At 44.1% G+C, this 19,180-nt stretch overlaps 1 protein-coding gene across 1 annotated transcript in view; it reads right to left on the bottom strand.

Moving 5' to 3' along the window:
• LOC148017121 (chaperone binding / ATPase activator) overlaps positions 1–18,966 on the bottom strand; it is a 31,016-nt gene extending 12,050 nt beyond the window's left edge. Inside the window, exons 1-5 of the mRNA XM_087663115.1 lie at positions 18,506–18,966; positions 6,250–6,303; positions 6,076–6,156; positions 5,798–5,867; positions 5,634–5,713 (exon numbers count right to left, since the gene is read on the bottom strand). Coding sequence (XP_087519241.1) covers positions 5,634–5,713; positions 5,798–5,867; positions 6,076–6,156; positions 6,250–6,303; positions 18,506–18,673 — 453 coding nt within the window. The 5' untranslated portion in view covers positions 18,674–18,966. The remainder of the gene's footprint in view (positions 1–5,633; positions 5,714–5,797; positions 5,868–6,075; positions 6,157–6,249; positions 6,304–18,505) is intronic.
• Positions 18,967–19,180: the final 214 nt, after the last annotated feature.

Genomic DNA, 19,180 nt, shown 5'->3' on the forward strand with positions numbered 1-19,180 from the left:
TTCTGTTGTACTTGTACCCATGGGCATAAAATTTGACACGAACGGTCAAAAGCCCCAAAATTTTTGTGCTCAAAGTATCAACCGCATATCTACATTTCCTCTATCATGCATAGAACAGGCCAATTTTGCCAAAATAGAGCAATCTCAGCAAAACCCCCGAATTTTACCAAGTGTTGATGTCCAAATTGCGTGGAATTCAACCTGCATGTACATAAAATGACCAAATGCTGCACAAATTTTGCCCAAACTGCAAAAGCCCCAAATTGCACAAGGTCCAATGTGCATTAATGTCCAGAAATTGGGTAAATTTCAACCCAATCTGTGCATATACATGAAAAGCCCCAAATGTCAAGGACAAAATGTCGCAAATTCCTGCAATTTCTGAGATAGATATCACTGTTGCATCTTGCTCGCACCAAATCTGGACAAATCCCCAAATTTTGAAAGTCTTGCGCGCACTAATTTCAGTGGAATTGAAAAAATTTCACTAAAATGTGAAAACCCCCGAAATTCCCAAGCAAATGTGCACCGACTTTGCAAATTTCTAAGTCAGAATGTCCATTCTGCGTTAAGATCCCCAAATTCGGAAAAAGCCCCAAATTTCTGGGCCTAAATCTGCACAGATTTGCACACTATGCTTGCACTGCGAACACTCCGAGGAGGGGAGGCAAAAGCAAACTCAAAATTTTTGAAAAAGAAAAAAGAAGAAATGCGGGTCAGCGGCCGTTCAAGTCTGTGACCTGTCGCACCAGCTAGACGGCCGCCCGCTGGTCGCCCGTCACGTTACGCGACCTATGCCTCGCTTATCCTGTCTCCTCGCTGGAGTCTCACGTGGTGCCTGTCGACTATCCTCACTGCCTGCGCTTGCTCACAATGCCTGCAGTTGTCGACTGTCCTCACTACCTGCGACTACCCACAATGCCTACAGCTATCGACTGTTCTCACTGCCTACAACTATTGCCTGCCAGTGACTGCCACTCGTACATGTCTGCCTACCGACGCTCGTCGAGCCCACCTAGGACTCCTGTAACACCTGAGCTATCTCTTGTCCGCTCTGATTCCAATTTGTAGTGACCAGGAGGCACGAAGATCGAGGCAGTAGATGTTCGTTGCGCACGAAGAGACAGAGAGAGTGAGAGAGAGCAGAGTAGAGAGTGTGCACAATTTGTGGGTACAATGACAAGTGTCTACCTTTAAGTTTTTAGATAGATATATATGTGTAAGTACAAGTGCTAAAGGTGTGTTCACACCCGAGCACATTTAAAGGCACGAGGGCCTTTATTCCCAACAGATACTTGCAAGATACTCAATCACATGCATTATTATTTCCCAGGGGGAAGACTTGCAATTACAAGCTTACAGTGATTTAGATTGGACTCGTGATGCAAATACTAGGCAGTCTACAGTGGACACCGTTTCTTTCTTTGCCATTCATGCATTTCATGGCTAAGCAAAAAACAGCCTACAGAAGCTATCTCATCCTGTGATGCTGAGTATGAGACAACCTCACGACAATAGTGGGATGTGTATGGTTGTGCAGATTCTTGGCTAATCTACATTTACCATTGGAGGATCCTACCTCTATTCTTTTTGACAATCAGAGTGCTATTGTAGTGGCACGAAATCCTATGTTTCATGCTTGCACGAAATATATTGAGATGCATTACTATTATGTCAAAGAGATACTATACAGGAGAGATCAACTTGATGTATGTTCCTACATAGGAAAATGTTGCAAACATTTTCACCAAGGCATTATCTCGTGAGAAGTTTGAGACTTTTCAAAAGTCCTTAAACTTGCTACCCTTTGGTGACTGATCATTCATGTACTTTACCACATTGGTACAACAAGGGGGTGTTAGAATTTGCCAATTCTATGGACAGTGCCCAATGTTTACTCTTTAGTTCTTAGTATGAATACAACTAAAGTTATAAGTTATGTCACTACTCTTAGACTTAAAGTCAGTTAACTCTAGTTAGAGTTAAAGCTAGGTCTATCTTAGACCTATCTTATGCCTTTCATTCTCATTCTTTTAGTTCAACAAGTACACTCTACTCTTTTGCTTCACCACGCTCTCATTGTCTCTCTTTTCTCTCCTCCATAGTTGATTGTCATTTTCCAACATCCTTTGTCAATTCAACAAAGAGATTTGCTACTGTTCTCATCCGATTTTTGAATTGATCATCAAATTCCTCTTCCTCTTGTTACTAGTCATCAGCCTCGTTTTGCCTTAAAGGCCCTACATCTTGCCCAACAACAACACTTTCAGTCTGTTGTCCATCATGTGAGTCTTGTCCAAGATTAGGCATTGCAATTCCTTCTTCCCCATGTGAATATCCATAATGAGAGGCATCATCACTGCTTGAGATTCCATCTCACTGTGTGAAGACATCTTGTTATACTCAAAGGAGCACAAAAATCAACACTACCACAAAGCTTTGGCTTGCAATCAAGTGCCTCCGGCCCACCAAATCAAAGGATTGGGCACTATCCCAACAATGGAACCATGAAACCAGTCTTTCTTTTTGGATAGGGTGGTAGAACCTGATCAAGCACTTAATTATAGCCAATTAATTAAAGAGCATAAACTGAAATGCACACTTTACCTTAATAATATTGGACATTGGACACCTATTGGCCCCAAAACCAGTGCCCCGTGCCGTATTTCTTTAACTTGAATTACTAGTGGATTGAGTACAAGCTAAGATTCCACAATCTCCTTTGCTGATCCAAAAGCCCCTTGCTGTGCAAACAATCAGCAAGCGATTCCGGCCAATTACCCTTAATTTTCACTGAGGACTTGCACAAATGGAATCACCAACTGACCAAACGCTACCCCAATTTACAATGGATGAGCTCGCATCTGAAATCCTTGACAATACCCTGAATTTCAAGTGCTGATTTCACTGTATGATGCCCTTGACTGATGGCACAGGTCCCATGGTGGCTGTTAAACCCTTAATTTCTGCAAAACTTTAGGGTTTATAGAAAAATTCTCATAGCTCTCCACCAAGTTTTACTAAGATTTGCTCCAAATGGCTGAGAATTACTGAGATTGGCTAAGCCCAAGCTAAAAAGGTGAGAGTATGCTGAGATGAGAGAGAAATCAAAGATTCTTCGCGAGAAAACCCTAGAACCAGCTGCTGCCTGCTCCACCTACATTAAATGCAATCACCTATTGACCCAAAGCCCCAAACAGTCATCACCTCATCAACACTATCGTCGCCAGCCCCTGATGAGTGTCTACCTATTGTCGCAAGGCCCCAAATGGCTGTCACCTGCAGCAAATGCAAATTTCTGCACACGAAAAATGTCCAATGGCTTTCTCTCTCTCTCTCTCCCCCACAACCTACCAACCTGAATCAACCTCCACCAACCCTTTTTAAAAAAAATTCAATTACATGGGTAATTTTGCCAAAAGGCAACCTTCTAATCCCATTTTGCAACAAATTCCAGCTATTAAATTAATCTTCAAAATTAATTACTTCTGAAAATTACTTTCAATCCTTATAATCCTACCCAAAATTAAATGTGCCCGTCCTTAATTAAATTGCTATGCCATTTGCAATCTTGAGTGGTTCCCAATCTCAATTGACCCTTTGACTGCCATTAATTAATTAATTAATGCCTACTCCCTAATGTCACCACTCACACTTAATGGCCAATTAACTATTTTAGGGTCAAAATTGACACCGATTGACAACCGAAGCCTAACTGGCATAACTTGTCACAACCTTTGCCTTTGACATCCACTGACTCCTCAAGGTCCTTGGCCTATTACCATAAAATAATTGCCATGTGCAACATGTGCCTTACAACCTTGCACATTTGATTATTAAATTAATCAAATGTTACTAGCAAGATTAAAGCATTTCACAAATTTCACGTCCCCATGATAGGAATCCATCGAGCAGCTTCGTAACTACATTTAGAGCAAGATATGCTACTCTTTTTTACCTAAATTTCATCAAAACAAGTTAGCGTAGAGGATCCTTAAAAAACAAGGTCTAGCCATATAACACTTTATTGTTATTGGCATGCACCAATGATGTCACAAAGTGGTTTGGAGAAATGGCTAGTCTAAAGAGAATATAACAATTTGACAGGCTAATACGTATTCAAAACCTGTTATTTTACCAATCCACAACCTTTTTATAATGAAGTGTTGCAATGTCACACATTAGAAGGCTATTTCTTTAATAACGTGAAGCTTCGGCAACACTCGTACCTACATTTAACCCCGTCACTTTGTGAGATACTTATTTTGGTTCATGGAAAGCCTCAATGCTTACATCCCATCACAAAGTTTCCGCATTAATTTCCGTGGATGAAGAGCAACACACATTTCTATAGGTCTTATTCTACTAACTCCTCTATCATATTACAACACAACAGGTTGAGATCCTCTCCTCTACGATCAAGTCTCGTGTACTTTTTGGGCAACTTTATTGCAAAGAAAGTAATTTTCTCAAAGTTACACTGTGAGAAATCCCTTTGTTTGTGAGAGAAATAATATGGGATTGCATGGGGACTATGCACAATAGTTATCAAAGCAAATACTTCGTGAAATTGAGTTCAAATGTTGATCGTGAGAAATCCCTTTGTTTATGAGAGAAATAATATGGGATTGCATGGGGACTATGCACAATAGTTATCAAAGCAAACACTTTGTGAAATTGAGTTCAAATGTTGATCGTCATCTTTAGGGTTTGGCCAATTGAAGTGTTTTTTTGCATTTTTCAACACTTTAAAGTTGGTTGGAGACCAACATCAAAGGTGACAAGGTCATTGAGCACCTATGGATCAGTTGTCACATGAAAATGCTGAAATACAGCCATTTGTAGTAATTTGGAGAATGCACAGTAAGATTGTAGCTCTTTTATCGCAGAAATGTATGGGAAAATTAGGGAAGTGAAGGGTAGGACCAAATAAAATACATAAAGCAGAGATTAGAGAGTTTTCAGGTATAAATTGAATGTTGCTTTGCTGTGACAGCAGTGCAGGTCTAAACTTACTCAGTTTGACAATGAATAAGAGCTCCAAGAAAGACAGTTATGATGAACTTGAAAGGTGAAGAGAAACATGTTATAGGAAATGGTAAGGATAATGATCTGGACAGAATTGGCAAATGGTCTTCTCTTCCATAACAAGTTGCCTAAGTTCTCCCAGACTCTTACCAATGTCAATATCCTTTCAAACATACTAACAGCAGGCACTTATTCATGGTCTTGATCTAAGAATCTAATTTGGACTTAAACATCCTAGAAATGCCTGCCATGAATCCAGTGTTGAATAGCAACCATGGCCTGTTTTTGGTTCATCTAATATTTTGCTTTGACTTCAGAGTCCTAGAATGAAATGACCTGGTGCCATTAAATCACCACTCAATTTCCCATCTATTGATGTAGAGACACTGTAGACTTGCATCTTTGACATGATTATCAAAATTGGAAATATCAAACCAGCTGTAGAGTCCTTTTTCATACATGAATTCCACGCATTACAGAAAGTGAATAATGATGGAATTGAAGGTAAAAACAATACATAACACATGATGAGGATAATGAAAATGAGCTCTTCAGTTAAGCTTGCTGAGTCATATATTTATGATAGTGAAAAGACAGTTAAATACCTGAACCTCATCAAGATCATTATATGAAGCCTCTGGAACTTTTAAAGTGCCTTCTACACTCTTAGTTTCTCTCCAATCTCCTGGGTCATTATACGATGTTAGTAACTTAGCAGACACTTATTCAGTGAGACAGCTCCAAAAGTGAAGGTATAAAACGAACTAACCTTCAAACTTCATCGTGATCTCATAGGAATACCCATATCGCTTTTTATTTCTCACGGTAACAAGAGTAGCCTGCATGCATGTTTATGGGAAAAAACCAGATGCTCAGAACCCTTTCCCTGCAATTTCAAGCTTTATATCAAGCAAAAAGGTGCATATATCGCTTTTTATTTCTCACAGTAACGAGAGTAGCCTGCATGCATGTTTATGGGCAAAAACCAGATGCTCAGAACCCTTTCCCTGCAATTTCAAGCTTTATATCAAGCAAAAAGGTGCATACATCCCCAATGCAGCTGGAAATACTTGTGACTTTTGCCTGACCATGCTCCAGCTCCAAAGGGTCTAAGCTCAAAAGCAATTCCTAAGGCAGAAGCCACAAAATCAGGCTGACTGAAGCAAGTTACAAAACTTGCAAATGTGACAAGCACTTTCAAGCATCATCAATCTAATACACCTGAATTCTGGTTGTAGCCCATTTAGTTAAGCATTTTTCTTCCCAAGTGCCAGCCTGCAAATCAAATAATTCATCAGCTATAACAAATTTGAGCACCCTGTCTAGTCAAAACTTGTTGCAAAATCATGTCCACAAGGGAATGGAAACACCAAACGACAACAAAGACTACTTGTTTGAAACAACACCAGCTAGTTGAGCAAACCTTAGGCTTTCCACTGTTGTTCACTTCTTGAAGTTTTTAGCAGATGCACAGAATTCACATACCATGCAGAATAACGGAAGACCTACTTCCAAATCTTGGTTGAAATTTTCATAGAGCGAGCTAGACCTTTTCTTTAGGCCAAGTCACTAAGGAGGACAGAGCCTTTGCTTATGAGTCTGACCAGTAAAATATTCAGTAATAAACTTGTTCATTTGCCCTGTTACCCTGCATCCGCAAGTAGCAATGCACTAGCGAAGTCATGAGTGAAGCTGATGGCTTTAGCTCGACAGAAATTGCCTTTGAGATGGATTAGCCCATCAGGATTATGATGTCTATTTGGGGAGGATTGCAAGATTTCCATCTGTTGCGAGTACATGGAGAGCATGTCTAGCATACCGGTAACACCACTAGTTGCAAAGGATCAAAAGCCCAAAGGTGTGCCTTGCAGGTTGTATTGTATATTCACAATTGCATGCAAATCTTTGGAGCATAGCTTAGCAAGACAAATACATTGTTTGTTGGCTGGGGCTTTTCAACTTTGAGCTGAAGGTGTCAAAAGAAGTAATTCTCAAGATTTCCAATTCTTGCAATGAAAGTGGACAACATGAGCTTTTAACCAAAGTGACTAGGTATTTCAGCAAATGCTCTAATCTTGTTTGATTCTTATGCTGGTAGTGGATCAGTACAAGGAAACATAGACATTTTTGGAGACATGGAATTATAAGAACTTCAAGGGTTCGCTACAATGGGCTAGAGCCTTATGATGAGTCTTATGATGAGTCTTCAAGGAGTTGATTGTGGGCTCACTGTCTTCTCTCAGTGCAAACCCTAGCTTATCTCCGCAAGGTATCAAACCTGGTTGATACATGCCCCTAGGATCCAACCTGCACATGAAACTTGACGCCTCACAATACAAGGGACTAGACATCAGACTCACCTCCCAGCCATAGAGCCAAATGGGCTCACCCTTGAGCCTGGGAGCTCGCAACACTCCAGGTCACAACCACATCCCAAGGTTTGGCATCTCATACCACCAACTGGCACTGTCCCAGTGTACAAATGCGACGGCCAACAGGCCAAGAGTCCAAGAGTGGTGATTACACAATGAATGTGATCAATAAGGCCTTGAGTCCTATAAATAGGACTCAGCTGCCCTAAACCCAAAATGCCCTTAGTGCATTTGCACTAAGTCACTTCATGACCATTGTGACCAATGCTACTAGCACCCATCTAGATGTCCAAAAACATAACACTTTATGATACAACCTATACGCAAGACTTCGCGCAAGACAAACTCACAATTAAAGGTACTGGACATCAAACTCACCTCCCAGCCATATAGCCAACCAAGCTCATCCCTTAGCATGGGAGCTAGTAACACTCCAAGTCACAACCACATCCCAAGGGTTGGCACCCCATACCACCAAACCACACCATCCTGGTGTATGGATGTGATGGCCAACAAGCGGAGTCCAAGAGTGGTGATCACACAATCAATGTGTTCGATAGGGCCTTGAGTCCTACAAATAGGACTTGGCTTCCCTAAAAACGAAATGCCCTTAGTGAATTTGCACTAAGTCACTTCATGACCACTATGACTGATCCTACTAATGCCCATCCGAGTGTCCAAGGACATAACACCGATGCCCTTTTAAAGAGTATCCTCTGGCTATCGTGGAAAGCTTGGTTTTGTGCAAGATACACAAACAACACATAACTTATTCAGAATGACACAAACAACTCCATCTTTGAATCCTCTAAAGCTTTCTCTAGCTACTCCTTCAATGGAAGCCCTAAGAAGGCATTATGGTCTTGGTTTGGAGGACAAGGATCCTTTACTAACCTTTATTGTACGAATCGCTCACCAAGGCCCAACTCTTCTTTGTCTCGCACTCCTTCACAAGGTTCTGTCAAAGTGTAGCGGTGTGGAAGCGGACTAAGAGAGAGAATGCAGAGAGAGAAGAGAGAGAAAGAGACAGTGGAAGATGAAGATCTGCTGTATAAAGTGTGCTGTATACAAAGATATGCAGATATATACACGGGCGCAGTGCGCTGGACTGCGCATCTCCACCTCGACGATGCAACATGCTGTTCATCTCGAAGTCCGCTGCAGTCTGCACGATCTCCTGTCTGAAATCTGCGGACAGAGACAGAATCTGCGTGAGCCTCCAGCCTGTAATCTGCGAGCAGAAGAATGTGGGAGACTGCTGGAAAAATCGGCTATAAATAGCCAAAAACTGGGCGCAAAAAAAACAGGCAGGTTGGCTGCATTAAATGCAGCCAACTGGTGCAGTACCAGGTCGGACTGCCACGTGGCAGTCTGACTGGTCAGTCCGACTGACCAGGATCTGAATCGTTAACACCCCCTCTCAAAGCCTGGGCGGGGCAGAAGCCTAAGGGATCTGGCATGTCTCCAAAGTAAAGCTTGGGGTAGCGCCTTCGTAAAAAAATTTGCAAGATTGTCCTCCGTCTTGCAATACTCCACAGTGATGGTCTCATCCAGAAGCTTCTCTCTAATGAAGTGGTACTAGATCTCTATGTGCTTCGTCCGAGCATGAAAAATAGGATTCCGTGCCAAGGCAATGCAACTCTCATTGTCGCATTGCAGTAAAGTAGGACGAGTCTGGGGGCAGCCAAGCTCCTCCAACAATCTCCGAGGCCACACAGCTTCACATGTGGTGGAAGACACAGCCTGATACTCCGCCTCAGTAGACGAAAGGGCTACCGTGGGCTGCTTCTTGCTACTCCATGAGATAACACCTGCACCCAAGGTAAAACAGTAACCTGTAGTAGACCGCCTGTGGTCCACATCACCGGCCCAATCCGAGTCGCTCCAACCTGCAAGAACAAGGTCTGAACCACCTGTGCCTGCGGGATAATGAATCCCTAAATCAGACGTCCCCCTCAAATACCAAAGTATCCTCTGAGCAGCCTACCAATGCACCGTCTGCGGTTCACTCATAAACCCCGCCAAGAGCCCAACACCAAAACAAAGATCAACATGAGTGTTGAGGAGCCAAATCAATGATCCAATCAACTGACGATAGCGGGAAGCATCCACCATGGGAGAAGCTAAATGGGAAATGGCCTTCCAGTTCGGATCCATAGGAGTAGAAAGGGTCCGACAATCCTCCATCGCAAAAAGAAACCAAGAGCTCCTGTACATATCTCTGCTGAGAGATAAAGATCCCCCTCTGAGATTGATAAATCTCATGGCCCAAAAAGAAATGGAGTAGACCCAAGTCCGTCATCTCGAACGTCTGATGTAAAGCTGCTTTCGTCTCTTTGACCTTCTGTGCATGATCACCTGTGACAATCAAATCATCAACATACAACACAAAAAGCACACAACCAGCCTCGGAAGTGTGTACATAAAGCTGTGGATCGGCCTTGGAACACCGATATCCCAACTGTGGCTGAAGGAACGAATCAATCTTCTCGTTCCATGCACGCGGAGCCTGCTTGAGGCCATACAAGGCCTTCTTCAACCTGTAGACGTTCCCATCTGAAGATCCAAAGCCAGGAGGCTGCTCTACATAGATCTCCTCCTTCAAATCACCATTGAGGAAGGCCGACTTCACATCCAACTGGTAGACAGGCCATCTCCTATGGCCAGCCAAGGCAAGAACAGCTCTAATAGTCGCCATACGAGCAGTGGGGACAAAAGTATCATGACAATCAATCCCTGGGCGCTGTGCAAAACCTTTAGCAACAAGGCGAGCCTTGTGCTTGTCCAAAGAACCATCGCTAAGGTACTTGGTCTTGAAGACCCATTTGACGCCAATCACCTTCTTATTCGGGGGGCGAGGCACGAGTGACCAAGTGCCATTCCTCTCAATAGCCTCCAACTCGGCTTCCATAGCTTTCTTCCATGGTGTAGACTGTAAAGCCTCCTTCACAGAGATGGGCTCTCGATCCTGCATAACACGGGTCATCAAACAATAGTTAGAGCAAACAAGCTCCGAAGAATGTGCCTTGTGCCGCCGTGGACCATCCTGCGGTCCCCACTCCTCAGGGACCCCCTCGATCCCTGAATCACGGAGTGTGTCACGGGCCCAACGAGGAGGAGGCCGGACCTCTCCTCGTCTCTCTCCATCAGCTAAAGACTCTGGGATATCCACCGGTGGTAACTCCTCGGGGGTGACCGGTGGAACAGTAGACTCTGTATCAGAAACAGAATCAGAATCAAAAGGCGCAGGCTCCAAAGGAACTGTCACGGGAGCCCAACTCTCCCCTGGATCGCCAAGAACGGGATGCTCCTCACCCGCTGCTATGGCCCGAACCTCCACAAACCGCACATCTCGACTGGTGTACACATCCCGCTTGACGGGATCATACAAACGATAGCCTTGGGACTGGGAGCTGTAGCCAACAAATACCTGTCTTCCGGAAGCTGCGTCAAATTTATCACGATGAGCCTTGGGAATGTGAACATAGGCATCACACCCAAAAACCCTAAAATAAGAAACATCGGGCTTAGTCCCAAAGTAAGCCTCAAAAGGTGTCATCCCATCAACGGCCGAGATGGGGGATCGGTTAAGGATGTGGACTGCAATAGCCACAGCCTCGGCCCACAGAAACTGAGGTGTCTGTCGGTGCTCCATCATGGTACACGCCATCTCGATCACACTTCGGTTCTTCCGTTCAAGAATGCCATTTTCTTGAGGAGTGTTGGTGTTAGCAAACTCCTGGTGAATACCTTTATCTACACAAAAACGAGCAAACTCATTAGAAACAAATTCACCACCCTTGTCGGATCGCAAGGTCTTCAATCTCCGGCCTGATCAGTTCTCCTCAAAGAGAAGCCAATCCTTGAAGTGGGAGAAAGTTTTTGACTTCAACGCCAAGAAATAGGCCCATGTCATCCTACTGTAGTCATCTACGATCAACATGAAGTACAAGCTTCCTCTCAAGGACTCCTTCCTCATAGGGCCACGAAGATCCGTAGATACAAGCTCCATCGGTGAAGTAGACCGCCACGAAGCTTTGTTGGGAATCGCATCCCTATGCTGTTTCCCACGAATGCAGGAGACGCATGGCTGCTGGCTCACCACTATGTCCGACAACCCTCGAACAAGCTGTCCACGTGACGCCCTCCGAAGATAATCATAGTTGAGGTGACCAAACCAAGCATGCCATAGCTTTGACTGTGTCTGAGAGGTAAGAAGAAGAGTAGAGAGAGCGGTAGAAGACTTCAGTTTGTAGATGCCGTTCTCCTCATATCCTAATGAGAGAACCTTCCTTGACCCACGATCAAGGACTCGCACCGAATCACTCTCAAACTCCACCAGAAGTCCAAGGGAACAAAGCTTATGAACCGAAAGAAGATGATACCCTAAGCCTGGCACATGCAAGACCTTTGAGGTATGGGTACCGCCACGTCCATCTGGAATAAGCTGCATCTCACCCCGTCCTGCAATAGACACCGAAGAGCTATCTCCAATGAGAATCTGCCCACGCGAAGGTCGCAACTGGGCAACACCATTTGATGAAGGAGTCATGTGCCGGGAGACACCACTGTCAACGATCCACTCTCAAGCCTGGGGAGCTGTCATCGCAGCATCAAAAGCATTCGGTATAGAGTCCTCAATGACAGCTAGATGAAGAAACGCAGCTGATGAGGGTGCAGCCACCGCTCCAGAATCCTTCGTGTCCTTCTTGTTGGTGTCCTTCTTGTCTTTGTCAGGGCAATCCTTCTTCCAATGGCCAGTCTTTCCACAAATATAGCATGTGGATTCTTTGTCCTTGTCCTTGTCCTTCTTTGACTTATTATCCCCCTTCTTCTTCTTTTGATCCTTCCCCTTCTTTTGAGAGGCTTGACTTGTCAGTGCCTCCGACTTGGAAGCATTCTATCCCTTCAGTTGTTCCTCTTCGTCCAAGACCATAGGAACCAACTCTTCCCACCGAAGAGTGGACTCTCGCCCCGAAGCAATAAGGGCGGAGTAGAAAGCACCGAATTGTGGCGGCAACTGGGACAAGAGTGTGATCGCCATGTCTTCGGAGGAAATCGTCTTCCCCGCATTCTAAACCTGCATCTAAAGCTGTGTAAGCTTGTTGATGTGCTCCCACAACGAAGAAGACTCGTTCACGAACAAGGTCCGCATCTGTACCTCCAAAGAAACCCACTTCATAAGGGTCATCTGGTTATACATCTGATCAAGCTCCAGCCATATCTCCCGAGCCACCGTCAAGTGCTCGATGTGAGCTATCACGGCTGTAGTACAAGACATAAAAAGAAAGGAACGAATCCTGGCATTCAATTTGTCCCAGTGAGACTGTGCCTTGGCCAACTCCGCACGAGCATCGGAAGAGAGTTTGGACTCATCTCTCACCGAGGGCCGGTCGATCTCCTCCTGTACAAGCTCCGCCAAATCGTAGGACTCTAGAATGGCCAACATCATCACGCGCCAGATGCGGTAGTTGTTGCCATCGAGCTTCTGATCTGCGAGAAGAGCCAGTAAGACAGGCACCTTCCGGTCCATAATCGTCTGGAACTCCAAGTCAATCTCTGTAGACATCTTCACCTGTAATGCCTTCACAAACGCAAAAGCAGCCCCCTCTGACTGTGAAAACGCAGCCTCTTAGGGCTCTTCCATGTCCCGAAACTTCTTCACCCGCCGGAGGCGATTAAAAAGTAAAACCTGCACTTGAAAGCTGAAAACTCAAACTTCCTTCTCGTCAAATAGCAGTAAACAGCGGCAAATCCACCACCTGGACTCCTTTCCCGCGCGCCCACGCTCGCTTCAGCCTTGTTCCGAGGCGCAGCCCTCCTACCTACCCTCAAACGCTGAAAACGCAGCCTTGTGTCGCGATAGAAACTCCTCTTGAGGTTGGTTCTGCACTCAGTCAGTCCTTCTACACTGCTCTGATACCATGTCAAAGTGCAGCGGTGCGGAAGCGTAGGACACAGAGAGAGAACGCAGAGAGAGAGAAGAGAGAGAGACAGTGGAAGATGAAGATCTGATGTATAAAGTGTGCTGTATACAAAGATATGCAGATATATACACGGGCGCAATGCGCTGGACTGCGTATCTCCACCTCGACGATGCAACCTGCTGTTTACCTCGAAGTCCGCTGTAGTCTGCACGATCTCCTGTCTGAAATCTGCGAACAGAGACGGAATCTGCGCGAGCCTCCAGCTTGTAATCTGCGAGCAGAAGAATGTGGGAGACTACTGGAAAAATCGGCTATAAATAGCCAAAAATTGGGCGCAAAAAAAACAGGCAGGTCGGCTGCATTAAATGCAGCCGACTGGTGCGGACTGCCACGTGGCAGTCCGACTGACCAGGATCTGAATCGCTAACAGGTTCATCTCAGTTAAAGCATTCCGTTGTCGAGACTAGTGATCTCTCAGTTGCAAAAAGACTATCCACTCAAGACAAAGCCAAAACTCTTCATAATCAAACCCAATGGCAAGTTCGTACAATCCATTTTTGTGCGTGTGTCTCATTTTTCTATGCTGCGCCTTCTATTGTGCAAGACTCAATTGTAAAGTCACCATGGACCATATTGGCATTGGTATGGTATTGAAGAAAACTCTATGTTAAGAGATGTTCCACAAGGTAATCCTTCATCCTTTGTTTCATTTCGAGTATGAGTTTGGTGCTTTCCATTCATCTCACATTTCCTACCCTTCCCTCCCACTATCACTTCACATTTAGATTCCTCTTCTTTCAATCTAGACCTTTACTTCAGACCTACAATAAGTTGTCCAATCTTAACACACATTGTCTTTGATGCAGATCAAGGTTTTAGGCCATCACTAAACACTCAGAGATATACCATTATGCACCCTGGAACATCGTTAGGGGGAACACCCCCCTTTAACATTGTGCCTTACACCCACCCGCAGTACGTTACTCTATCCGCTAGTCTTATTTTGCGGAGAAAGGCCCTATCTTGCACACTATACCACCCTCCTCAGTTGCTCAAATGCATGAATCCCCATCTTGTGCTAGTGAGTAGTCTCCTTCTTTGAAGGACACAACGAGTGGAAAGGAATCACCTCCACATTTAGACCCAATTTTGCTTTCCTCAATTGACCCTAAACACAAACCACATTTTGATGTCAATGGTCACTCCTTTGAAGGAAAAAGTGATTAATTAGTACACTCACACCCTCACAAAGACTCTCGTGGCACTTCTCACCTAAAAAGAATAGATTTTGTACATTTTGCCAAAAAACCGACCATGTAAATGACAATTGTCGCTCAAAGGTCAAGGATCTTAGATCCACACCCAAAATCACCTCATTCATAGCTAAGAGTCTCCTATGCACGCAAAGTTGAATCCAATCCCCATTTCTAGACCAATCTCAACCCCTTCCGACAATGGTAGTGCCACTCCAAGGAGGTTGAGAGGGGGTCCTTCGCAAGGAGGTAGCACAATTTCTCTACCCCCTCTCGTATACATATTCATCAGTGGCTGGCCACCAATACATGGATCATGGATCTCCCCCTCAATCAATGCCTCATAGTATCTCTGACTAGTTCGAGAATTCTCTTCCCCTAGGCTAGTCTCTTAGGAGTCCTAGGTTATTCTTAGGCACCTTAGGCTAGTTCAGGTACATCGGCTAGTTTGAGTACTTTTTTTTTAAGTCTTCCGCTACATTCTCCACTCACTCAGTTTTCTTTTCATTCGGAACAGCATCTAAAGCATCTCGATATGAAAAATCTAGTAACACGATTTCTTTTATGATCTTTTCATGCTCAGTTTTGTATTTAAATTTAGGACTAACACTGCAAGTCCTACTTGGACTGAAGGTCTGTTTTTTCGATCCTTGCCTTGGTGAGTATTTCCTCCATCAACACGGAGATGAAAATAGAATCTACTTTATTGAGACTGGGTCTTAGGTATTTTTTTCTTATCTTGACATCCACCTTTCTTTCCTTTTAATTGAGGTGTTTTTTATCATTTAACTATCGTTTCATACACTACTATTTGTTTACTTTTCATGACAAGTGGACTACCACTTTGGTGGTTGGGCCTTCACATTCTTGGCTAGCATCAAAGCCATGTCCCAAGGTTGAGTTTCGCACATGCTTACGACACTTAGTCAGCATTGGGACCCTCTCCCACAAATTAAGTACGAGTACATCTCAACTGCCTTGGTAGCTAACTTATCCCCGCTCTTCCAATTGGGGAAGGTCAGGCCTTCCTCCTCCATCCATTCGATCTATTTGCATAGTGGGTAACTTTTTTCCGCTCTTCCAACTAGGGAAGGTCAAGTCTTCCTCCTCCATCCATTCATTCTATTTGCATTATGGATTGCCATCTTCGCGTTTTTTGATAGAATTGAACCATCTCCCAAGGTTGATATTTGAGCTTGCCTATGCCACTCGGTCCATTGGAGCCCCCTCCTGAGATCGAGTGCATGCATGTTCCACATACCCAAATGGCTACTTCTCCTTTGGCCATTCCCATTAAGGAATATCACATCTCCCTTCATCATCACTTTGGGTTTTAGCATTTGTCTTCGATGCCAGCCTCCCTTCCCTATTGTACCTCCCCTTTGCATTGCATGGTCATCATCCTTGTAAAAGGGTGCTTGGGACAAGTAAACAATTTCCCCACAAGGGACACCATCCAAGTGGCACCTTACTACATGTGCATTCTCATCATGTAGTATTTTTGCATCTCACTATGCGAAGCCCCTTCAGCAGATCCTAAGCTATTTCCACTTGTGGTTCTTCTATCACCTTACCATCACACCTCCATACTTCTTCACCCTTCTACTTCGTCATCAACACCCTCGAGTGGTCAAGATAGTTTGTTTGTTTTGTGATGTGGTGGATCTAACTATCCCTATTTTTTCTCCCCACAGGACACAATTACTTGATAGGCCGCAAACCATTTATTCTCCTTTTAGAAAACAAAAAAAAAAGGGTCAATGTGACTCCATCTGCCTTTGCAAGTGCTAGTAGGCCACTGGGCAACCGACGAGTATCCTTTGTCCAATGCCTTGGCCTCTCTAGGGTGATCACTTGGGCTCTCTAAGTAAGATAATCATGGTCTCTATCATCTTGATAAGCCACTAGGCAATGACACGTACCCTTTGTCCAAAGCCTTGGCTACTTTGGGATTGAACACATTGGGGTAAAATGGACTTGAGTTTTTCTTCCAGTCCCTTCTCAATTCCAATTTTAGAATGCATTACCAAATGTTTCATTAAACGATATGGGATTCTAAAGAGTTTCTATGTCCCATAAGCAAAACCCTAATTAGGGAGGATTCTTGTGCATCTATACATAAACGAGTGTCCACCATTCAACCCTTGTTTGCACATTTCCACCTTCATTACCTCCTCTAGTAGCTGTCCAGCCTTTGCAAAATGATGTCGTCTGTATCAACTGAAGTTTGGCAAGTTTTGAAATCCTAGAGCCAAGGTTGACATCCATGCATTTCTTGCCTAGCCGACTATGTTTCTAGGCCATTATAATGTTGGCCAACCTTATGCATTTTAGGTATTATTTTATGCCCATTTATTTGTGGGCTCCTCCTCCTCAGCTATCATTTACTTGCAAACTTCTAGTGCAAGTTCTGTTGGAGAGAGGGAGCCATTGCCAATGTCAATGGAGCCACTAACTCGCTATTGTATGCAACTATCTCGTGTTTGGTAGATGGATTCCATTTCCCAAGCATATCTCTAAGTTCTCCCTTTGCAATGTTCTTTTGTTTTCTATATTTTCCTTTCTCTCTCGTGTTGTGCAGTCTATTTCTGCAATCTTCTCCACTTCCATCACTGCATCCACTTCTAACAAAAGTCAAAGACCAAGCCTATGTCGCCTCCATAGGAAAGAGACCAATAAGCATGGTATCAAATGAGGCAATACTCCTTAGAGTTCGCCTCTTTGGATTTTCTACCTCAGAGATGGATGCACTTGATTTCTTAAGTACAACTTAACTCCTTTAGTCTTATATTCACATTGTTCACTCTCTTTTGTATTGACATAAAATCTTGTTCAAAAATGAGCATTTGAGAGAAAGTGTTTGATGATAATCATCATACTTGTATTAATTTTAAGGTTTCTCACTAATCCACTCAAGGCATAGTACTTAGGTATGTTCGAACACAACTAAGGTTCAACCAAGAACATGGGCAACCTTGCAAAAGGCGAAGGTGGCTAAGGTTCAACCAAGAACACTACGAAAGCCATGATTGAAAGGCTTATTTCAAACATGAACTCCACAAACAACTTCAAACCATTGTATGATCTCACATATAGCCATGAATCTAGGTCAGCTAAGCTGCCTTGCATTGCTTGCACCTTGTAAAGAATCTGCCCAAATGTACAGTATCTCTGTACCAAGAAAGGGACTGGAAAGCAAAACTTTTGACAAGATTAACATACGTCAATCAACAATTGGAGACTCAGAGGTAACATTGACATCACAAATTGCATTTCCCTTTGATACCCTTACATCTATAACATATTATTTGCATTTTGTGCCAAATCATTCCAAAATCATAAAGGTTGCATATTGGACTGATGGCATCTTAACCCTATAAGGAATCATTTACTTAATATGCGGGTGAAAATAGGTTTTCCCCTACAAGGTTGCATATGGGCATGATGGCATATTAGCCCAGGTCAGATTGACATCATAATTTGCATTACCCTTGGATACCCTTATCCCTGCATTTGCATAATGTGCCAGGGTTTCCCTTAGATACCCTTATCGTTTGCATAATATGCCGGGGTTTCCCTTCTTAGTGATCCAAAATCGTAAATGTTGCATATTGGCTCAACGGCATCTTCACCATATAAGGAGTCATTAGCTTAATATTCAGGGTGGAAATAAGTTTTTCCCTGCAAGCTTGCATATTAGCATGATACTGCAAGAGGATTGATTTCTAAATGAAACAACTACATGGGAGGCATCTTAACCCTGCAAGGAATCATTTGCTTGACAAGCCGAATGGAGATAGGTTACTACCTAAACGATTGTTCGGAAACTATAGATGTAACACATTGAGATCTTTTAAGGACTGGGTGAAACCGAACAGAATATGGTATACTGATTCAAGTGAAAAAATGGGCGAAGGGGAAATACCTGGTTCCACAGAGACCCAAGAGGTGCAGCTTGTGTAGCTCCGGTAAGGTCCCCGGAAGAGAGCTTGCGAGGGACAGGGTCAGGGGCGGCCTGCTCAGTCTTCTGCCGGACCCAATACGTGTAGGACGATTGCTTCTTGGGGGCCTCGTCAGGCGGTGCGGAGGCCATGTCGGACAGAGAAATGCAGGGTGCGTGTGTGTGTGTGTGCGTGCGCGCGCGCGCGCTCGATTGGAGGTCAGGCCAGAGCCCTGATAGGACTACTGGCTCGTCGACTGATGGTCGCTCGGAGGCACACACCCCGATCTCGCTTCTGCGCAACAGAAACGTACCGGAAAGAACTCTCTCTCTCTCTCTCTGTCTCTCTCTCTCTCCAGAGAGTTCTTTAGACTGCCAATCAGACTCCAATACGACCCAGCTCCATTCACGCTGCCCGCACCGCAGAAACACAGCTAGGAACCTGTTCCCATCAGGACCTGTTCACATTTGCTGTGGGACTCCAACTCAGTTAGGTCTTTAGGTCTCCATGGCCTGTGGGTTTGCCACCGGTTTCGAACTCGCAACCACCACCATGAGCCATGTGCTCAAGGTGCTTGCCACTCAGATCGATGCATTAAATGGTTAAAAGTGCAACTTCTTTATGATGTGACAACTCTTCAAGCTACAACAACTCTCTTT

The sequence above is a fragment of the Lygodium microphyllum genome, chromosome 22, assembly GCF_053477565.2.
Source record: "Lygodium microphyllum isolate KBCC chromosome 22, Lygodium_microphyllum_v1.1.10, whole genome shotgun sequence".
NCBI classification, from domain to species: Eukaryota; Viridiplantae; Streptophyta; class Polypodiopsida; order Schizaeales; family Lygodiaceae; genus Lygodium; species Lygodium microphyllum.